This window comes from Bombina bombina, chromosome 4 (assembly GCF_027579735.1).
Source record: "Bombina bombina isolate aBomBom1 chromosome 4, aBomBom1.pri, whole genome shotgun sequence".
Lineage (NCBI taxonomy): Eukaryota > Metazoa > Chordata > Amphibia > Anura > Bombinatoridae > Bombina > Bombina bombina.
In genome coordinates this window covers 1,022,587,116-1,022,608,290 of record NC_069502.1, presented here as the reverse complement: position 1 = coordinate 1,022,608,290, position 21,175 = coordinate 1,022,587,116, and the positions used below count along the sequence as shown (strand labels likewise).

At 32.9% G+C, this 21,175-nt stretch overlaps 1 protein-coding gene across 1 annotated transcript in view; it reads left to right on the top strand.

The window, feature by feature from the left end:
• Positions 1-21,175, top strand: part of LOC128657721 (ADP-ribose glycohydrolase MACROD2) — a 1,711,614-nt gene that overhangs the window by 1,529,384 nt on the left and 161,055 nt on the right. The window contains exon 10 of the mRNA XM_053712124.1: positions 3-74. Coding sequence (XP_053568099.1) covers positions 3-74 — 72 coding nt within the window. The remainder of the gene's footprint in view (positions 1-2; positions 75-21,175) is intronic.

Sequence of the window (21,175 nt, the reverse complement as noted above, 5' to 3'; positions counted from 1 at the left end):
AGATTTGTTACACAGATCTGAAGTAGATGCTAATGTAGAAACAATCACCAACAAATCAGAAGATGAAGTTAAAGGTAAAGTGAATTTAAATATACTTCTTGTTTGCATAGAATATTTTTCGTGTCACAAATCAAAATGTATGTATCATTTTTTTTCAGGTAAGTGTATCCACTGAACCCGTTTACCTATTAGAAATTGAAAAAAAAAATACTAATACTAATTAAAGTTCCACTCTTTGAATGCTTACATTCTTAAAAAGTGATGTATAAATTGCAAGAAGGCAACATCTGTACTTATTTACTATTTGGTATGAGCTTCAGATTCTTTTGAAGGGACTGCATGATTCTGCAATACTGTACAGTATTTTTTTAATTTTGATTGGAAATCACAAGGCTCTATTGAGGCTCCTCGGAGGATTATTTGATGATCTGGAGTTATGTCAGTATGTTTAAAGCTATAGAACAGATCCATAGAACAGATCCATAGCTGCATTTCTTTGACAAGATCTCAGTGAAAAAACAAGTGTGAGTGAGTGCACCTCTGTATGTGATTGTTTTTTAAAAACTCTGCTTCATCCCTAAAATGACATTGGTTCCTCCAAACAAATGTCGGCTATAAGAAGATAGTGTGAACAGTATAGGGGAGCGCTATTAGAGTGTATTTCAAACTTTAAAAGTGTTAATCTATCTTATAATAGAAGTGTATAAGGGATTGAAAAAATCTAACTGAAGTTTAAAGTGATTGAGTCAATTTATATTGTAAAATACTTCAATGACAATAAAATGTGATAATTTTGTGAAAAAAAGTGCTATATTGACAAATAAATATAATTGTAAATAAAGAGGAGATTGATATCGATTAATTCAAAAATAAAGATTTACTAACAATTTTTATACTTGTACAAAAGATATAAAAGATATATAGAGTCAGGTTAGAGCATATATAAGACAAGATATCTGGGTTATGCCAGAAAAAGGATCCGGGATAATGGTTAAAATAATTGTATTTACTGGAGAGTCTATCAGAAATCTGTGTTTTGATACTATGTTGCAATAAATAACTATTAAAATATAATGTAGTAATTGCTAAAAAGTAGCTTTCTCCAACATTGGTGTGTCCGGTCCACGGTGTCATCCATTACTTGTGGGATATTCTCCTCCCCCACAGGGAAAGGCAAGGAGAGCACACAGCAAGAGCTGTCCATATAGTCCCTCCCAGGCTCCGCCCCCCCAGTCATTCTCCTTGCCGCTCTGAACAAGTAGCATCTCCTCGGGGATGGTGAGGAGTTTGTGGTGTTTAGTTGTAGTTTTTTATTCTTCTATCAAGAGTTTGTTATTTTAAAATAGTGCTGGTATGTACTATTTACTCTGAAACAGAAAGAGATGAAGATTTCTGTTTGTGAGAGGATTATGATTTTAGCAGCAGTTACTAAAATCGTTTGCTGTTTCCACATAGGACTGTTGAGATGAAATAACTTCAGTTGGGGGAAACAGTTAGCAGGCTCTTCTGCTCAAGGTATAACTAGCCATATTTCTAACAAGACTGTGTAATGCTGGAAGGCTGTCATTTTCCCCTCATGGGGATCAGTAAGCCATTTTCTTAGTCTCAAACAGAATAAAGGGCTTATTATGGGCTATAAACTGGTAGACACTTTTAGGGGCTAAATCGATTGCTTTATTTAAGTATTATATGCAGTTTGAAGTTGTATTTCACACTTTTATAACATTGGGGAACGTTTTTAGCACCAGGCACTTGTTAAGACACCTTCCCAGTCAGGAAGGGCCTTTCTCTGTAGTAGGCAGAGCCTCATTTTCGCGCCATTACTGTGCAGTTAATTTTGAGTTCAGTACATGCAGCTGCATGTGTGAGGGTCTGGAATCCACTAAAAACGTTCCTAGAAGGCTTCATTTGGTATCATATACCCCCCTGGGATTGGTGAAGTTGCAGCAAAGGCTGTGGCTGGGACTGTAAGGGGGTTAAAATTAAAAACGGCTCCGGTTTCCACATTTTAAGGGTTAACAGCTTGAAAATTGGGGTGCAATACTTTGAATGTATTAAGACAATGTGGTGAAAATTTGGTAAAGATTGGATAATTCCTTCATAGTTTTTCACATATTCAGTAATAAAGTGTGCCCTGTTTAACATTTAAAGAGACAGTAACGGTTTTGTTTTAAAACGTTTTTTGTGCTTTATTAACCAGTTTAAGCCTGTTTAACATGTCTGTATCTTCAGATAGATCATGTTCTGTATGTATGGTAGCCAATGTGGTTCCCCCTTCAAATATAGTGTGATAATTGTGCCATTGCAATGGATTAAAACAAAACATAAAACACAGTCTGTAACTGTAAAAAAAAGCGTGATAGCCAAAAAACTAGCTAGTTGGCAAAAAAGCTTCTTTTTGTCAAAAAGACTGTTTGAAAGTACCTGTATAGTGGTTATCGCCACTGGTTCTGACTGTGTGTCAGTCTTGATGAAAAAGGTCCGTGTTCAAAATTTACTTCCAGGTCACATGTGCTGGTGACTCACTGGTAGTGAAGATAGGAGGTGGAATCGGATAGGACAATTCAGGTAAGCCTTTATGTGTATCCAGCGATTTCCAGTCTTAGAGTATGGGCACAATCTTAAAGTGCCGTAATCCGTTGGTAATGAAAATCCAATGTGAAAATCCAAATGGATCTGAATATTTACATACAATCTCGGTGGTAGTTGATGCCAATCCTGGTTGCTATTAGTAATAGCTAGTAAACCAACCAAGCGTGGGTAATGGTTTCCAACCTCAGTGAGGTGATGCGATCCAGACGATCTGATCAATCGCTGAGTACTTATATTATAGTAGGTTCTCCAAATAACATAGGAGTTTAGGTGGAGATTCAGAGAACCGTTGAAGTGTAGTTAGATTAGCTAAGTCACAGCTATTAATGGGCAAATTTACGCATTTCGGCCGGGGGCCTTTATCAAGATCTCAACTTTTTTTATGCAAACTTTTGTTAACAAGATACTTTTCATGGTGGTGAAAGTCAATGAATGTATCTTTAGATAAACTGAGTGCTGTCCAATAGTTAACAAGAGAAAATAATATTAACTTCATGTGTCTTATACACACAAGGTTAGTGCAACTCAGTAGACTCTATATTATCAACTATATAGGAGTTATATACCAAAAAGTATATGACTTTAACATTTTTCAACCTCTAATTTAATGTGCCTGCACTTGCATCCTTTGCTAGGAAGAAAATAAACAAAGACCCAACATTGAAATTTCATGTTTGGATTCCTAGCAACGGAGGCTGGAGAAGTTAAATCCTGCCAGTTAGATCCCACTGATTGACAAGACCTGTCCTTGTTTGCATACATTAACTGAGAGTGTGCCATAATTCACGTATTAACATAGTAACATAAAAGATGAAGTTGAAAGAAGTCCACCAAGTTCAACCTATACGCAGATGACCTGATTTATGATAAATAATCTGACAATTGAGTTTACATTAAACAATTAGAAAACTAACTAATTTAACACAAGCAATCATATCCCTGAATTCTGTTTTTTATCTAAGCTATTTGAAATTCATCTAAGGTATTGGCAGTTACTACCTCCTTAGGTAAGATTTTCCGCAATTTGATTGTTATTTGATAATAAGTAGCCTACATATTTTTTCATTCGAAATGAGCTTATATTTACCAATATTAAATATTGCCATTTACCAGCCCATTCCTTCAATTTTTATAAATCCTATTGCAAAGCAATTACATCATGCACTGCCCTAATCACCTTAAACATTTTTTTATATATATCATCTGCAAAAATGCAGTATATATTTTGCTATTTAATACTTTCTCAAAGTAATTTATATAATATATAACGAACAGTAGTTCTAGTTTACTTGTTGAATGGGAGTAAGAACACTGACTGATCTACATCAATATCTAATGTTCTTTTTTTCATTACTTCCACTTACATTGCTATTGGCTAGATTACGAGTTTTGCGTTCTGAGTGAAAAAGCTTCATAACGCTGCTTTTTTCACTACCGCTGGTATTACGAGTCTTGCAGGTATATTTGTACCGCACACTTTTTTTGGCCATAATGCAACATAACTACCACACCTTTCAAAAAGTCCTTTTTCAATGGGACTTCCACAGCGCCGGTATTATGAGTTTGCCTGTCCGGCCAAAAAGTTAGTGGTACAGCCCATAACTACAAGATCCATACCGTAAACTGAAAGTCAGTAGTTATGGGTTTTACTTTACAAAGCCGTAACATAAAACTCATAACTAAAGTGCTAAAAAGTACACTAACTCCCATAAACTACCTATTAACCCCTAAACCGAGGCCCTCCTGCAACGCAAACACTAATATAAAATGATTAACCCCTAGACTGCCGCTCAGGACATTGCTGCCACTATAATAAACATATTAATCCCTAAACCGCCACACTCCCGCATCGCAAACACTAGTTAAATATTATTAACCCCTAATCTGCTGTCCATAACATTGCCGCAACCTACATTACTGTTATCAACCCCTAATATGCTGCCCCCAAAATCGCCGCCACTATACTAAAGTTATAAACCTCTAAACTAACCCTAAGTCTAACCCTAACACCCACTAACTTTAATATAATTAAAATAAATATAAATAAAAATTACTATCATTAACTAAATAATTCCTATTTAAAACGAAATACTTACCTATCATTAACCCTAAGTCTAACCCTAACACTAGGGATGGGCGAATGTTTTGCAACATTCGAAAACGGCACGAATTTTAACACATTCGTTCGAATCGAATTTCGAATGTTTACATAACATTCTAACATTCGATTTTCAAATGTTCGGTTTCGAATTTTACGATTAAATTCGAAAATATTCTTTTCGAAAAATTCGAATTTAGATTGTAATAGTATTTCTAATGCTTTTTCTTTAACTGTAATATTCGAATTATGCAATATTCGAATTCGAAAAATTCGAATTTAGATTGTAATAGTATTTCTAATGCTTTTTCTTTAAATGTAATATTCGAATTAAACAATACGTGTATTCGAATTCAAAAAATTCGAATTTAGATTGTAATAGTATTTCTAATGCTTTTTCTTTAAATGTAATATTCAAATTATGCAATATTCGAATTCGAAAAATTTGAATTTAGATTGTAATAGTATTTCTAATGCTTTTTCTTTAAATGTAATATTCGAATTATGCAATACGTGTTTTCGAATTCGAAAAATTTGAATTTAGATTGTAATAGTATTTCTAATGCTTTTTCTTTAAATGTAATATTCGAATTATGCAATATTCGAATTCGAAAAATTCAAATTTATATTCGAATTAAAAAAATTCGAATTTATATGTTTGTAATAGTATTTCTAATGCTTTCTTTAAATGTAATATTCGAATTATGCAATATTCTATATGGAAACATTCAAAATTATATATTTGTATCAATTTACTAGATTCCCGCCCTACCACATGAACTTGAACTTCTGAATAGTATTTGTTAAATAGAATGTTAAATTCGAAATATCGAATGTGGACATTCGATATAATTATAAACATTCGAATTCGAAAGTGACATTCGAAAACTGTAAATAACATTCGATTTTCGAATTTTAAGAATATTCGTTCTTATCGACATTCGGATTTAGAATTCGAATTTCGGTAATAACATTCGTTCTACATTCGAAATTTGAAAATTTACACATTCGCCCATCCCTACCTAACACCCACTAACTTTAATATAATTAAAATAAATCTAAATAAAAATTACTATCATTAACTAAATAATTCCTTTTTAAAACTAAATACTTATCTATAAAATAAACCCTAAGCTAGCTACAATATAACTAATAGTTACATTGTAGCTAACCCTAAGTCTAACCCTAACACCCACTAACTTTAATATAATTAAAATAAATCTAAATAAAAATTACTATCATTAACTAAATAATTCCTATTTAAAACTAAATACTTACCTATCATTAACCCTAAGTCTAACCCTAACACCCACTAACTTTAATATAATTAAAATAAATCTAAATAAAAATTACTATCATTAACTAAATAATTCCTATTTAAAACTAAATACTTACCTATAAAATAAACCCTAAGCTAGCTACTATATAACTAATAGTTACATTGTAGCTATCTTAGGTTTTATTTTTATTTCACAGACAAGTTTGTATTTATTTTTACTAGGTAGACTAGTTAGTAAATAGTTATTAACTATTTACTAACTACCTAGCTAAAATAAATACAAATTTACCTGTAAAATAAAACCTAACCTATCTTACACTAACACCTAACCTTACACTACAATTAAATAAATTACATTAATTAAATACAATTAACTAAATTACAAAAAACAAACAAACACTAAATTACACAAAAAAGGGCATTTGGATGGGCATTGCTCTTAAAAGGGCATTTAGCTCTCTGTCCAAACCCTAATCTTAAAATAAAACCCACCAAATAAACCCTTAAAAAACCCTAAAACCTAACACCAATCAGCCAATAGGATTGAGCTTCAATCCTATTGGCTGATTGCATCAGCCAATAGGATTGTTTCACCTTTAATTCCAATTGGCTGATAGAATTCTATCAGCCGATCGGAATTCAAGGGACACCATCTTGGATGACGTCATTTAAAGGAACCTTCATTCTTTAGCGACCATCGAAAGAAGAGGATGCTCTGTGCCGGATGTCTTGAAGATGGAGCCGCTCCGCGTCGGAAGGGATAAGATAGAAGATGCCGTCTGGATGAAGACTTCTGCCTGCCTGGAGGACCTCTTCTTTCTGCTTGGAAGAAGACTTCTCCCGGCTTCGTTGAGGATGGATGTCCGGTCTTCAAAAACTGTTAGTGGATCTTCGGGGGTTAGTGTTAGTTTTTTTTAAAGGTTTATTGGGTGGGATTTATTTTTAGATTATGGTTTGGGCAGCGAAAAAGAACTAAATGCACTTTTAAGGGCAATGCCCATCCAAATCCCCGTTTCAGGGTAATGGAGAGCTTAGGTTTTTTAGATAGGATTTTATTTGGGGGGTTTGGTTGTGTGGGTGGTGGGCTTTACTGTTAGGGGGTTGTTTTTTACAGATAAAAGAGCTGATTTATTTGGGGCAATGCCCCACAAAAGGCCCCTTTAAGGGCTATTGGCAGTTTAGTATAGGCTAGTCTGTTAAAATAAAAGCACAAGGAAGAGGTGCCAATGGTGCAGATCAATGATGGTTCTTAAATGGAACTGTAATTGGCTAACACAGGGTACTCACATGTATAAATGGCAATCAATTATGCCAGTGGAAGCAGGCTGGATTTTATCAGCAGTCCAGCTAGCTGATCCTAGGGGCAGCTCTCTAACAACTCCCAAAGGAGACAATCTGTAGAAAAAAGCAATAGATAGAGGCGCCAATGGTGCAGATCAATAGTAACTTGTAGGTATTTGTATCCAGTTGTATACACAGGGTACTAGACAGGACAACAGAAAGAGTTAGAGGTGGCGCCTGTGGCTAGCTGTCTTGGAATCAATAAAAAAGTAAATAATTGTATAAGATCAAATAACGTAAATCAACATAATAATATTAAAAAAGTGTTTTGTGGAAAAAATGTACCATACAAGAATATTGGAAGAGTGAATAAATAAAATATTTTATTGAAAATAAATATATTAAAACACAATAATGATGGTATATAATGTATTCAATATAATAAAAAATGTATTGAAACCCAACAGTTACTGGATGCGTGACTTAGTTGCTGGATTCTATAGTATAGATGTATATTTACTAGATGCTGGTTGAGAATCCAGTAAGCGCAATATACTTCAAAAAAAGATATAATAATTATATCAATAGACACTTAAAAAGGCTCAAAAAAAGAATTTTTTTTTTTTAAAAAGTTCAGAAAAAATTATCAAAGGAAAAAAATAAGAAAAAATAAGAAAAAATATTGAAAAAATGAAAAAATATATGAAAGAATGAAAAATATATAAAAGCAATGTTTCTATTACATTTAAAAATGCTGCAGCAAAAAAAAAAGGGGTAATAAAAGCTGACACTTGAAACTTTGTGTGCAATCAACTTCTTTGGAAAAGACTGTGTTCCTGGATATATATGTAAAGTCTCTAGGTTCCCACGTGGATCTTTTGATCTTCACAACAATCCTAGAAGTTATATATCATCTCCTGAAGAGTTAATAAAAGTCTATAATGTTGCTATTGTTGCACTGTAGCCATAGAAACTTGTAATCCGACAATTCTGATAGTGTGTATCAGTTTCAATGTTAGTATTGAAAGTAAGGTATATATGAGTCTTCTTCTATAACAATGTTGCAAATTCTTGCTAAAGTGCAATTCCTTTAAAAGCGGAGCAACCAATGTTGTTTAAAAGGGATCACTCGCAGTTTTAAGGTAAATCTCTTGACATATATTGTTATGTGTTGCGTGAAATCTTTTCATATGGGGCAAGAATTCTTTCTACAATCTTGTGTATGTTATATTATCTTCATAGACATACAAATAAAAAGAATCTCTTACCCGATCCTACAATAGTTCTGTTTGCAGCAACGTCAATAATAATGTGTAGTGGCGTTTTTCTCTGGACCGGAAGTAGCTGTATAACGAAGGATCCGGTCCTCACATACCTTCCTTAGTATCGGTAAATAGGTGAAAGAAATCTTTTCCGCGATCTGCCAAGAAGCTCCTATCGTCCAGTGAGTTGAAGAATTTTCACTTTCAGGTGGACGGTTTTGGGAGCAAAAGAAAACAGAACTTTCTTTTCTCTCAAAGATAAATTCCCATTTTATATTCTTATTTTCATTTATATTTAATTTATCCAAATCTTCTCTTACCAATTTTTCAAAAGACTGTACAAAGTTTCCTTTTTCCTGTGTAGGAAAAAAGGTCGATTTGGGTTTTAATTCTGTATGTTGGTAGCTATGATTAACTGTATTTGTATAGGAAACTGGATGTTTAATGAAGTATTTTTTCAAGGTTAATTTTCTGATAAATTGATTAACGTTGATGAGGTGTTCGAATTTATTAAGCTTAGATGTGGGGGCAAATGATAATCCTTTTTTCAAAATAGATTCTTGTTCCTTGTTTAATGGTGTATCACTAATGTTAAAAATACCTGTATTAGTAAATTCGGCATTAGGTTTAGTAACTATAGATTTTAATCTTCTACTTCTTCTTCCTCTACTCCCTCTCTTCTCCTTTTGCCCTTCGGAGGGTCGTGAGATCTTTCTTTGCCCCCCTCTAAAAAATTCGATCAACTAGGTTTAGAAGAAGTATACTCTAATTACTCCTGGTTTAGTACTTCATATCTATTATATGTCGGTACTTTCCAATTTTGTTGTGTTTTCTCTTGTTTTCTTTCTCCCATTCTCTTGTGATATTCTTCTCTATTGTTATCATACCAACCTCTATTAGTATACTCCTCCTCTCGTCTATCATAAGAGTTACCATATACTTGTCTATCATTCTCTCCTTTCCAGTGGTTCCTCTAGTCTTGTCTATAATAATTCCCATTCTGTCTCTCATTCCAGGAATCATTTCTGTACTGTTCTCTATTATAATGAGACTGGTATCTTGGGTTATATTCTCTGTTATTAAAATTTCTACCTCTTGGATAGTAAGGAGTGTAACCCTTATTATAATCTTGTCTAGATCTTCTATTGTCATAAGATGCTTTAAATTCCCTAGACTGGTCCCTTCTCCTTTCTAGACCTTCATCTCTTCTTGTATCATAGTTTTTATTATAAGTGTTTGTTCTCAAATTTTCACCTTCCTTATAGTAATTTCGATTGGTATTTTGAATGGTTTCTCTTTGATTATCTCTAAAAATATAAGACTCTCCTCTCTTTTTATTCTCATTGGAAAAGTGGGATCTTCTCGATTTATTATCTCTAGTTTCTGTATTTAGTTCTTCTATATTAACATAGCGTAGCAGTAAACCATACATAGCACTCTGAGTGAATAAAGATAAAAGCATATTTATTTAAAAGTATAAAAATTTAACACCCATCTCAGTGCCAAAACAAGTATCTCCATATGCCATACTTGTTTTGGCACTGAGATGGGTGTTAAATTTTTATACTTTTAAATAAATATGCTTTTATCTTTATTCACTCAGAGTGCTATGTATGGTTTACTGCTACGCTACATCTAGGGTGTGAATCATTTACACCAATACACTGCCTTTCTACCTTTTGGATCAGCCAGCTGGATTGCTGTAGAAATCCAGCCTGTCTCTATAGGCATAACAGATTGCCTCTTATACATGTGAGTACCCTGTGTATACAACTGGATACAAATACCTACAAGTTACTATTGATCTGCACCATTGGCGCCTCTATCTATTGCTTTTTTCTATAGTTTAGGCTAGTGGGTTTTTTATTTTGGGGGGGCATTTTTATTTTGATAGGGCTATTAGATTAGGTGTAAATAGTTTAAATATTTGATCTTTTCTTTTTTATTTTGTGTAATTTAGTGTTTAGTATTTTTTATAATTTAGTTAATTGTATTTAATTAATGTAATTTATTTAATTGTAGTGTAAGGTTAGGTGTTAGTGTAAGATAGGTTAGGTTTTATTTTGCTGGTAAATTTTTATTTATTTTAGCTAGGTAGTTAGTTAGTAAATAGTTAATAACTATTTACTAACTAGTCTACCTAGTTAAAATAAATACAAACTTACCTGTGAAATAAAAATAAATCTAAGATAGATACAATGTAACTATTAGTTATATTGTAGCTAGCTTAGGGTTTATTTTACAGGTAAGTATATATTTAGTTTTAAATAGGAATTGTTTAGCTATTAATTGTAATTTTTATTTAGATTTATTTTAATTATGTTCAAGTTAGTTGGTGTTAGGGTTAGACTTAGGGTTAGGTTTAGGGGTTAATAACTTTAGTATAGTGGCGGCGACATAGGGGGCGGCAGATTAGGGGTTAATAAGTGTAGGTAGGTAGCGACAACATTAGGGGTGGCAGATTAGGGGTTAATAAGTGTAATGTAGGCGGCGGCGATGTTAGGGGCGGCAGATTAGGGGTTAATAAGTATAGGTAGGTGGTGGCGATGTTGGGGGCAGCAGATTAGGGGTTAATAAGTGTACTGTAGGTGTTGTGATGTCAGTGGCGGCAGATTAGGGGTGTTTAGACTCGGGGTTTATGTTAGGGTGTTAGGTGTAAACATACATTTTCTTTGCCCATAGGAATCAATGGGGCTGCGTTACGGAGCTTTACGCTCCTTTATTGCAGGTGTTAGGCTTTTTTTTAGCTGGCTCTCCCCATTGATGTCTATGTGGAAATCGTGCACGAGCACGTAAAACCAGCTCAAAGCAGTGCTGGTATTTGAGTGCAGTATGGAGCTCAATGCTGCTATATTGCCTGCTAACGCCAGGTTTATAAAAACCTGTAATAGCAGCGCTATAGGGAGGGGAGCGGTGGAAATAACTTGCAAGTTAGTACCGAGCCGCTCATAACGTAAAACTCGTAATCTAGCCGTATGGTCTAGGACTCAGTAACTAATCATTTAACTAATAATTTTATTCTTTATTCTTGAACACATTGAACCCAAATCTCCTTGTGACACATTTGTCTTAAACTCAGCCTAATTTTTTTTCCAATCAAAGGGTGTCACCATCCAAATGAAATGTCCTGTGCTAATTACCTAACATTATATATGTATTATTAAAACCTATTTTTTAGCTATGATAGTGAAAGTAACTAGCTTGCCATCTGTATGTTGCAAAATTGAAGCAGATCATAATGACAATAATACAATATAGGGGCTCTTCACATAAAAAAAAATCAAGTATTATTAAAGCCCGAAACTGTTGAAAAGATAAAAATTATAAAGTATTTTCCACTTAATCTTTTTTGATAGCCAGCCTATTCTGTTTTATCATAATGCAATTATATTAGATGTTAATGCTAAATCATTAAGTTTTAAGTACAATCTATACAGTTATATTAATCACAATATATTAGGTCCCTCAACCCCAATTTTTTTAAAAAGTGTTTTTGTAATTAAAAATATTACATTATACTGAAGGAAAGTACATGATTATAGATGAATCTTTTCATTTCTATATTTGATTTCTACTTTTTTTCCAAATAATTGGATGAATTCTAGTCTTGCTGTTGGACTAATATGAAAGGAGCACATGGTCCAATTTGCTTTTTCCAAACTATATGCTATATCAATTCATATGTTAGACAACATATTTGGCACTTATATTGATATTAAATAGTATGAGATTGGAATATAAAATATTAATGTAGTTAAAAAAACTTAAAGCAATTAACTTATTTATTTTGTTCCCTTCCTGTAAGTTAACTCTGAAAATGATTGGTTTTCTAAACCCCACTAAGTTTCTTGAAATAGACACTACTATGTTTTAAGTGTCCCCTTATCTATCTCCTGCTGAAGACAATTAGGGGCCGATATTAAGGGCTAGATTACGAGTGGCACACTAACTGTTACGCATGAGCAAACATTAGTTAATCTTTGCTTTGAATACATCATTAAGTCTAGCATGCATTTACTATTTAATATCCCTTATCATGGAAGGGATTCACACAACCAAGAAAGAATTGCATTATTAAAGTCTCGGGTTATCAGAACTTAGGGGTCGATCAAAAACCATTTTTGGCTATTTTCCGTACTCGCAATTGTGTTTTTGGCTCCTCGATAAAAGCCCTGTTTTTACTATGGTGCACTCACATTGCATTTACAAGAGACTTTTCAAAAACAGTTTTGATTTTTCAAATTTGACACCTCAAGGCACTTGATAAAGCCCTGGAATGACATTTTGGACATCTCTGCAAGTATTCTTAGACTAGTTTATTTTATTGCACATGTTGAAAACTCTCTGAAATGGTCACAGGAGACATTTTAGAGGTGTACTAGCATACTTGATATTGATTTATTAAAGTTCTACTCAACATTATTGTATAAACTGTCTTCAGTGGACAGGACACACATTTGTGTATATGTGTGTGTCTGTGTGTGTATATATATATATATATATATATATATATATATATATATATATGTGTGTGTGTGTGTGTGTTAAGTATGTAATATAATGTACAGCTAAGGGTCTATACAATAAAAGTGGCATCAGGATCTCAACATCTACAAATGGTTTGTAGTAATCTCTTTCTATTCATGTTTGATTCAAAGTCACACTCTCACTTCCATGATTGTCACTAACAGCATTGGCATCTTCATACCAAGGATTTAAAATGGGATCTAGAAAGTGTTAACAAGCTCCCTTGCAACATTTTATTTGCATAGAAGATGTTGAGATCATGCCTTCATGACTTAGCTTTTATAGGGGGCGCACCTTCAAGCACGATACATTTTAAAAATGTCCTATGCAGAAACCCTGTAACGAGGTAGTGGTTTCACTCTTTACAATACTCTTAAAATCTAGCATTAGAAGATATTAATAGTCCATGTGATATAAAGCGAAAGTCTTGTTATTTCAGATCATACCAAACCGACAATGATGCTTTTGCAAACAATAAATGCATATATTAAAAGGGACAATATAGTCAATGCGCAATTGTGCTCATCTTGCCTACAGACAATTACAATTCAGGGCTAGATTACATGTAGATTAAATGGTAATATTTAATAATGTGTTTTACGCTGCATTTGCTTTACATATTTCACATTCCAATATTCTTCACATACAGGAATATGCTATTTGTATTGTAAATATATATATATATATATATATATATATTATATATGTATATATATATATATATATATATACCTATACCTGTATATCTATTCCTATAGATATATAGGTATATATATGTTTTACAGTAATACTTTAAATACTTACAAACATAGGAATGTAAAGTATGTGTAACGTGATTCGTGTTTTGCGATATAGGTCTAATGCAGTGTCGGGTTAGGACACACAAAAAGAGTTATAAGGTGAGTTTTTAAAATACTGCATATAAAATATTAAAAATAATAATAATTATTAAATATTATCATAGATACTGTAATATATATATATATATATATATATATATATATATATATATATATATTCTAATGTTTATTTATTGTTACAGTATCTATAATAATTTTATTATTATTTTTTTATATTTTACATGTAATATTTCAACACACCTTAAGATAACTAAATTTTCATGGGCACTAACCCAACACTGTGTTAGAACTAAATCGTGGGATATTAATTGTGTTACGCAAATTTTACATTCCTATGTCATTCAAATATTTTTTTTTCATTTTTATTATTAAATATTTATTTCTATATGTATGTGGTAATGTTAATGTAAAATATATATCTATACATCTCTTTATAGGAATAGAATTACAGGTATAGGCATATACAAATATTTATAGAAATATGTATTTACAATAAAAATACCATTGTCCTGCATGTGAAAAACAATGTAATGTGAAATATTAATAACCCCTGTTGGGTTAGCCTGCGAGGGATAAGTGTTTTTTCTTCTTCTATGCTCTCCATTAAAGTCTATGGGAGAATGTGTTAGCCTGGTCATAATCCAAAGTTTGGAAGATGGTGCACATTGGGTTTTGCTCACGCACAAACTTTTTACTTTCAACTTTTAATACACGTCCTACCTAAAGTGTGCAAAAAGCTTACTTCTATTATTATTATTATCATTTATTTGTATAGCACCGCCAAATTCTGTAGTGTTGGGTACAGTGATAGGGGTATACAATGACAAGGATTTGTGATAAAATACAAAACATAACAAAACAAAATAAATCTAGTACAGGAGAAAGAGGGCCCTGCCCAGGAGAGCTCACAGTCTACAGGTTTAGGGTACAGAGACATAAGGTTGGGGTAGCTTGTCACATTGTTTGTAGTTGCAGCAGTGAGTCAGGCAGTTCATGTATTAGTTTGGTTAGGATGAAAGATAAATAAGAGATGGTAAGCCTCTCTGAATAGGTGGGTTTTCAAGATACTTCTAGAGATGTTTACGCTTGAGCAGGAGCACTTAATAGCGCACCAATTGTAATCTAGCCCTCAGTTGGTTTAGCAGTAGTGAGGATGGATTTGGTTTGCAATATGTTATTTTTACATTTCCATTATATAGTGAACAAAGGAGTTAATTCAAAAGCACATCACTGTAACCTCAAGAAATGTAAAAGGGCTACTGTATATGTGAGCTTCAGATGACTTCCAGTTTCTATCCTGAAAACAAGTACTTCACACATGAAAAGGTCTTTTCCGGAATGCACACATACATTTTGCATTGTGATCGCTTTGACCACTTTGACGCTGACCAATTCAATACTTACTTGTTTCTAAGTAATGTATGTATTGGTATCAAATGTAAAAATGAATTACGTTTCAATATTATATAAATCCCTGAAACTCTATCTTAAGATTCAGGTCATTTGTATCTAGTAAGAAAAATGGTATTAGGCTGCACTTATTGGCCAGATTGCAATATTTACCAGTATCTTACAGTTGAATTACTTCTTTTTGTCACACAAATCTTTGTTAACCCCTTCACACCATAAGGACGTTCCATTCCGTCCTCACAGCGCTGGACTTTAACACAGTTAGGAAGGCATGGAATGTCCTAGAATATATAGTGTCCTGCAGCTTCTCCTTTTGATGACAGCAAGGATTGGCCGGGGGGGGGGGGGTTAGATATGTGGGCAGTTCCCCATGATCCGAACCTGGCCTTGAAATCATGAGGTTGAAGAGATGATGGCATGATTTCATTTTTAAAGGTAAATGAGTGTGTGAAGCGCTAAGGCTTAACCCACCTGGCCAATCTACGAGTAACTGTCTCCTTCCCAGACAGTGAAATCAAACAAATAGTAAAAATAAAGTTTGTAGATGGCGCTATAAGCTATGGGAAAAACACTAGATTCCACAATACGATATACTATAAAATATACTTAAAAATACACTTGACACAATCAATAAATATATAGAATAATAAACAATTTATTCAGATGCTAAAAATTATAATAATAACACCCACAGATAAAAGGAACACTTTAAAAATCTATACAATTCAATCACAACTCATTCAGGATACACATTCATTCAAAGGCTGGTTTAAACAATTCAAGAATCAATATCTAGACTCTAATGGTAAAAAGATAAATATGATGTATAGAAAATAGGTTAAAAATGTCTTTTTCAGGTCTCCAGATAGAGTTTAGAGTTTAAAAATATATACAGTGTTTCGTCACACAAATCTCTTTTTGTAAAAGGATTTTTAATTTACACACAGAGATGGTGTCTTAATACTTTTTTCTCCAAACAATCCTTTCTTAGAGGTTATATTGCCACAATCAGTTATTTCCTTAAAGAGATTGTATTGCCACAGTCAGTTATTTCCTTAGAAAAGATTTTATCCACGATCAATTAATTGTTGAAATTTTTGTTGCAATGTTGGTTTGCAATTTTGTTTCTATTTGATAAAAATCAGGCAAAAGGTGCAGCAGAAGGTATTGCGATAATGGATGATAAATACTTATGTGCACTTTTACAGCTAAAAACTTCTGTTGACAAAGTTGTAGTCTTACCGCCTCAGTGTAGCACTTGTCTCCAGGTACAGAGCTCTCACCTGCGGTTCAGTCCGATATTTCGGTATGCAGCTTGTAGTTTCCCCGGGAGTTCTCGCGCTGCTAGCAAAGCGCCTGACGTCACCGGATCCGATCTGCTTGTAAACTTCTGTATGGTGAGTGGAATACTTGCGCAAGTATTATAGATAGTGTCCGTCTCTTCTTGAATGCCCTTTGCTCACTCTCTGCACTTAGTACTTAGGTACGCAGAGTGGAGATTGGTCCGGGCTCAAGTTTTTTTCAGTTTCTCCAAATCAAATCACAGTATTTCTACGCGTTTCACCCCTTACAGACGGGGCTTTATCAAGATACTGTGTACTGCTCACCTGTGCCTTAAATACACCTGTAACTTCCGGTGGGTAATTGAGATTAACTGCTTCCTCTCTCATTGTTCCTCTTTGGGTGGCAACCTCATGTGTCGTTTTACCTCCATGATTTCTGTGTGTAAAAATTTATTTCTACTCTCGATACTCTTCAATAGAAAAAAGGTCTTCTAGAATATAGGGTCTTGGAACTTCCTTAATATATCACACACTAGTTACACATTCTATGTTACACTAGTATAAATATAAATCTAACCTTATATCAACATCTTAAAAGCTCAAAAAAGTTTAAAAAAGTTTATTTATCTTTAAAAACATACAAAAATAAATTCAATATATTAATTTACTACAATGATCAGTGGGTAATACAGAGCATAACCATAATTTATAAAAAATAATTTAAATTAATTTAATTTCAAAAATTATTAAATTTCATTATAAAAATTTCATTATAAAAATTATCTAAATTATTTAAAAAACTTTCAAAGATCTATCCAAAAATTAAAACAAATACTATTTCTTCAAAGGACAGAATGGATGATAACAAGATAATTTAAAATGATAATTTAAAAGGGATTGGTTATAAAAAAGGGGATTAGTTATAAAAAAGGTGCAATCTCTATTTCGGAATTCAATCCATGTGGATATAACGCATTAAAATTGTATATCATTTCAGCTTCTTTTCTTAAAAGTTTAGTTTCATAATCCCCCCCTCTCCAATCCCCCTTAATTTTGCATAATCCCCAGAATTTAAAATCTTGTAGATTATTTTTGTGTACTTCCCTAAAATGCTGGTAAAGGTGAGTTTCTAATTTCCCCTTCTCTATGTTCCAGAGGTGCTCTCGCATTCTATCCCTGAGCATTCTAGTAGTTTCTCCGATGTAGATTAAATTGCATGAACATTGGATAACATAAATCACCCCCTTACTACTACACATTATGGTATCTTTAATTTCAAAATCTATGTTCATATTGGGGACTATAAAATTCTTCTTCTTCGTACTGTATTTGCAGGACCTACAAGTTATACATGGATAAAATCCTTGTAATTCCTTACCCCTCAGGTCTCTATCTATATTCTTCACTAATTTCTTTCTTTTAAATTCGCTTGGGGCTAATATGGATTTTAAATTTTTTGTTTTCCTATATACCACTTTTGGATATGGTGGGAGTTTATCTCCTAATATCGGATCATTTTTGACAATATGCCAATGCTTTTTTAAAATCTTTTGTATGGCATAATAATTATCGCTGTAATCTGTTACAAACGGTACATTATAATCTTCTCTTATTTGGGAATTTTTATTTTTATATTCAAGGAGTGAATCCCTATTTGTATTTCTTGCTCTTAATACAGCTTTTTTCACATTATCATCTTTATATCCCCTTTCTTTAAATTTAGTTTCTAAAACTTTTATCTGATCTTCAAAATCAGTAATCTCTGTACAATTTTTTCTAATTCTTAGACTTTGACCTATTGGTATATTGCTTTTCCATTTAGAATGATGGCAACTTGTGGCATGTATATAATTATTCGCATCAGTGGATTTAAAGTGTGTTTTGGTGACTAATCTATCTTTATCCACTATTATATCTAAATCTAAGAATGTTATTACTTCTTTACTAATTTGATGTGTGAATGTGAGTACTCTGTCATTACTATTCATAAGTCTAAAAAAATCTTGTAGGCTCTCTTCATCTCCCCTCCAGATTATAAGGATATCGTCAATATATCTTTTGAAAAGCACGAGATTCGCACCGAGCCCCGCATTGGCCAAGAAACTCTGTTCCCATTCTCCCATAAAAAGGTTTGCGTAGCTCGGTGCGAATCTCGTGCCCATTGCCGTTCCTTCAATTTGTAAAAAATATTTGCTATTAAACGAAAAATAGTTGTGCTCTAATATAAAGCGAATACATTCTTTCAGAAATTCTTTTTGTTCTTTTAACATATTCTTATCTTTAATTAGGCAGGAATCAATAGCTTCAAATCCGAAATTATGATTAATATTGGTGTATAGGGACATAACGTCACACGTTGCCAATAAATATTCATTTTCCAATTTTATATTTTTTAAAAGTCTTAGAACGCTAGTAGTGTCTTTTATATAGGATTAAAGTTTTACTACATATTTTTGTAGAAACCTGTCTACATATTCCGATAAGTTCGCTGTAAGGGACCCTATCCCAGAAACTATTGGCCTACCTGGGGGGTTGATTAGGCTCTTATGCACTTTTGGTAAAAAGTAGAATATAGCTATTTTTGGGAATAATGGCATGATGTAAGAGTATTCTTTTTCAGTTAGAATTCCTTGTTCTTTTCCTTTTTCTAATATTTTTCTTTAGTTTTATCATGTATTTATTTGTAGGGTCTAGTTCCAATTTCCTATAAGTTTTCTTGTCGTTTAACAAACGCTCTGCTTCTTGTATATAGTTTTCAGTGTCCATAATTACCACACCTCCCCCCTTGTCCGCCATTTTTATGGTCACATCCTCATTACTTTGAAGTTCCTTTACTGTTGCTCTTTCCTTTTTAGTTAGATTTCTCATACTGCCCCCCTTTTTAAATTCAATCTTTTTTAGGTCTGATAGAACTACTTTCTTAAATGTTTCCAAATTACTTCCCTTATCATTTTTGGGGTAAAACTTTGATTTTAATTTTAAGTTAGTATGTTCATAATTGTCCTCATTCTTTTTTGAGATATCTGTTTTTATATATCTCTCCAATGGTTTTTAAGAAAAAAATCTTTTTAGGGTTAAGTTCCTTACGAATTTTCTTATACTTATATGAGTCTCGAATTTGTTTAACGGTTTGCTTGGGGCAAAGGACAGACCCTTTTTTAAAACATTCTCTTCCTCCTTACTTAAATTTTTTTTACTTAAATTAAAAATACCCTTTTCACTACTTGTCATCTCTGTCTTTTGGATTCCCATTTTTTTCGCCTTCCTCCTCTGACTCCTCTATTTGTCTTTTTCCTGCCCTTGCTCCCTTCACCTCTTTTTCTTGTCCTTTTACATTCTTTAGGGATGGTCCTTCTCTTGGGGGGTTCTGTCCTAAAAAAGTAAGTTCTTCCTTAGATAACTGTATTTGTTTATCATTTTCTAACGGTGCAAACTCTTAAAGATAAACAAAAAACAGTAATTAAGAGACTAGAAAATGTTAAAAAAGAAATTTTAATAGTGAAATATAAAAAATTTGAAAGAGACACTAATGAAGCCTCTAATACAATAATAGAGGATGTAGAAATAAATCAAATTAGCACCTCTAATTTAAATAAAAGGGAAAATGGAGGCCAGGATAGAAATGATAGAGGATATCAACCCCAAAAGAGATTCTTTAATCAAAGGGAAGAATGGCAAGGAAACCACCAGAATTATTATAATGGTAGTAGGAATAGAGGATATTACAATCAAGATAGAGGTTATAAATATAATGGGGGATTTTACCAAGAGAGGGGACATTATTATAATAGTAGGAGGAACAATTACAATGGAAATTGGGAACCTAATAGTTATTATAATAGGAATGGAGGACATTTCAGAAGAAATAGAGATGAAAGAAATACAGGTTATTTTAAAAGAAATGATAGAGAGGATGGATATCAGGACAGGAATCATCAATATAATAATAGAGAGGATAGAAGTCGGGAAAATAAACAATGGACAGCCCCAGTCCATAACAGATTTGCACCGTTAGAAAATGATAAACAAATACAGTTATCTAAGGAAGAACTTACTTTTTTAGGACAGAACCCCCCAAGAGAAGGACCATCCCTAAAGAATGTAAAAGGACAAGAAAAAGAGGTGAAGGGAGCAAGGGCAGGAAAAAGACAAATAGAGGAGTCAGAGGAGGAAGGCGAAAAAATGGAATCCAAAAGACAGAGATGACAAGTAGTGAAAAGGGTATTTTTAATTTAAGTAAAAAAAATTTAAGTAAGGAGGAAGAGAATGTTTTAAAAAAGGGTCTGTCCTTTGCCCCAAGCAAACCTTTAAACAAATTCGAGACTCATATAAGTATAAGAAAATTTGTAAGGAACTTAACCCTAAAAAGATTTTTTCTTGAAAACCCATTGGAGAGATATATAAAAACAGATATCTCAAAAAAGAATGAGGACAATTATGAACATACTAACTTAAAGTTAAAATCAAAGTTTTACCCCAAAAATGATAAGGGAAGTAATTTGGAAACATTCGAGAAAGTAGTTCTATCAGACCTAAAAAAGATTGAATTTAAAAAGGGGGGCAGTATAAGAAATCTAACTAAA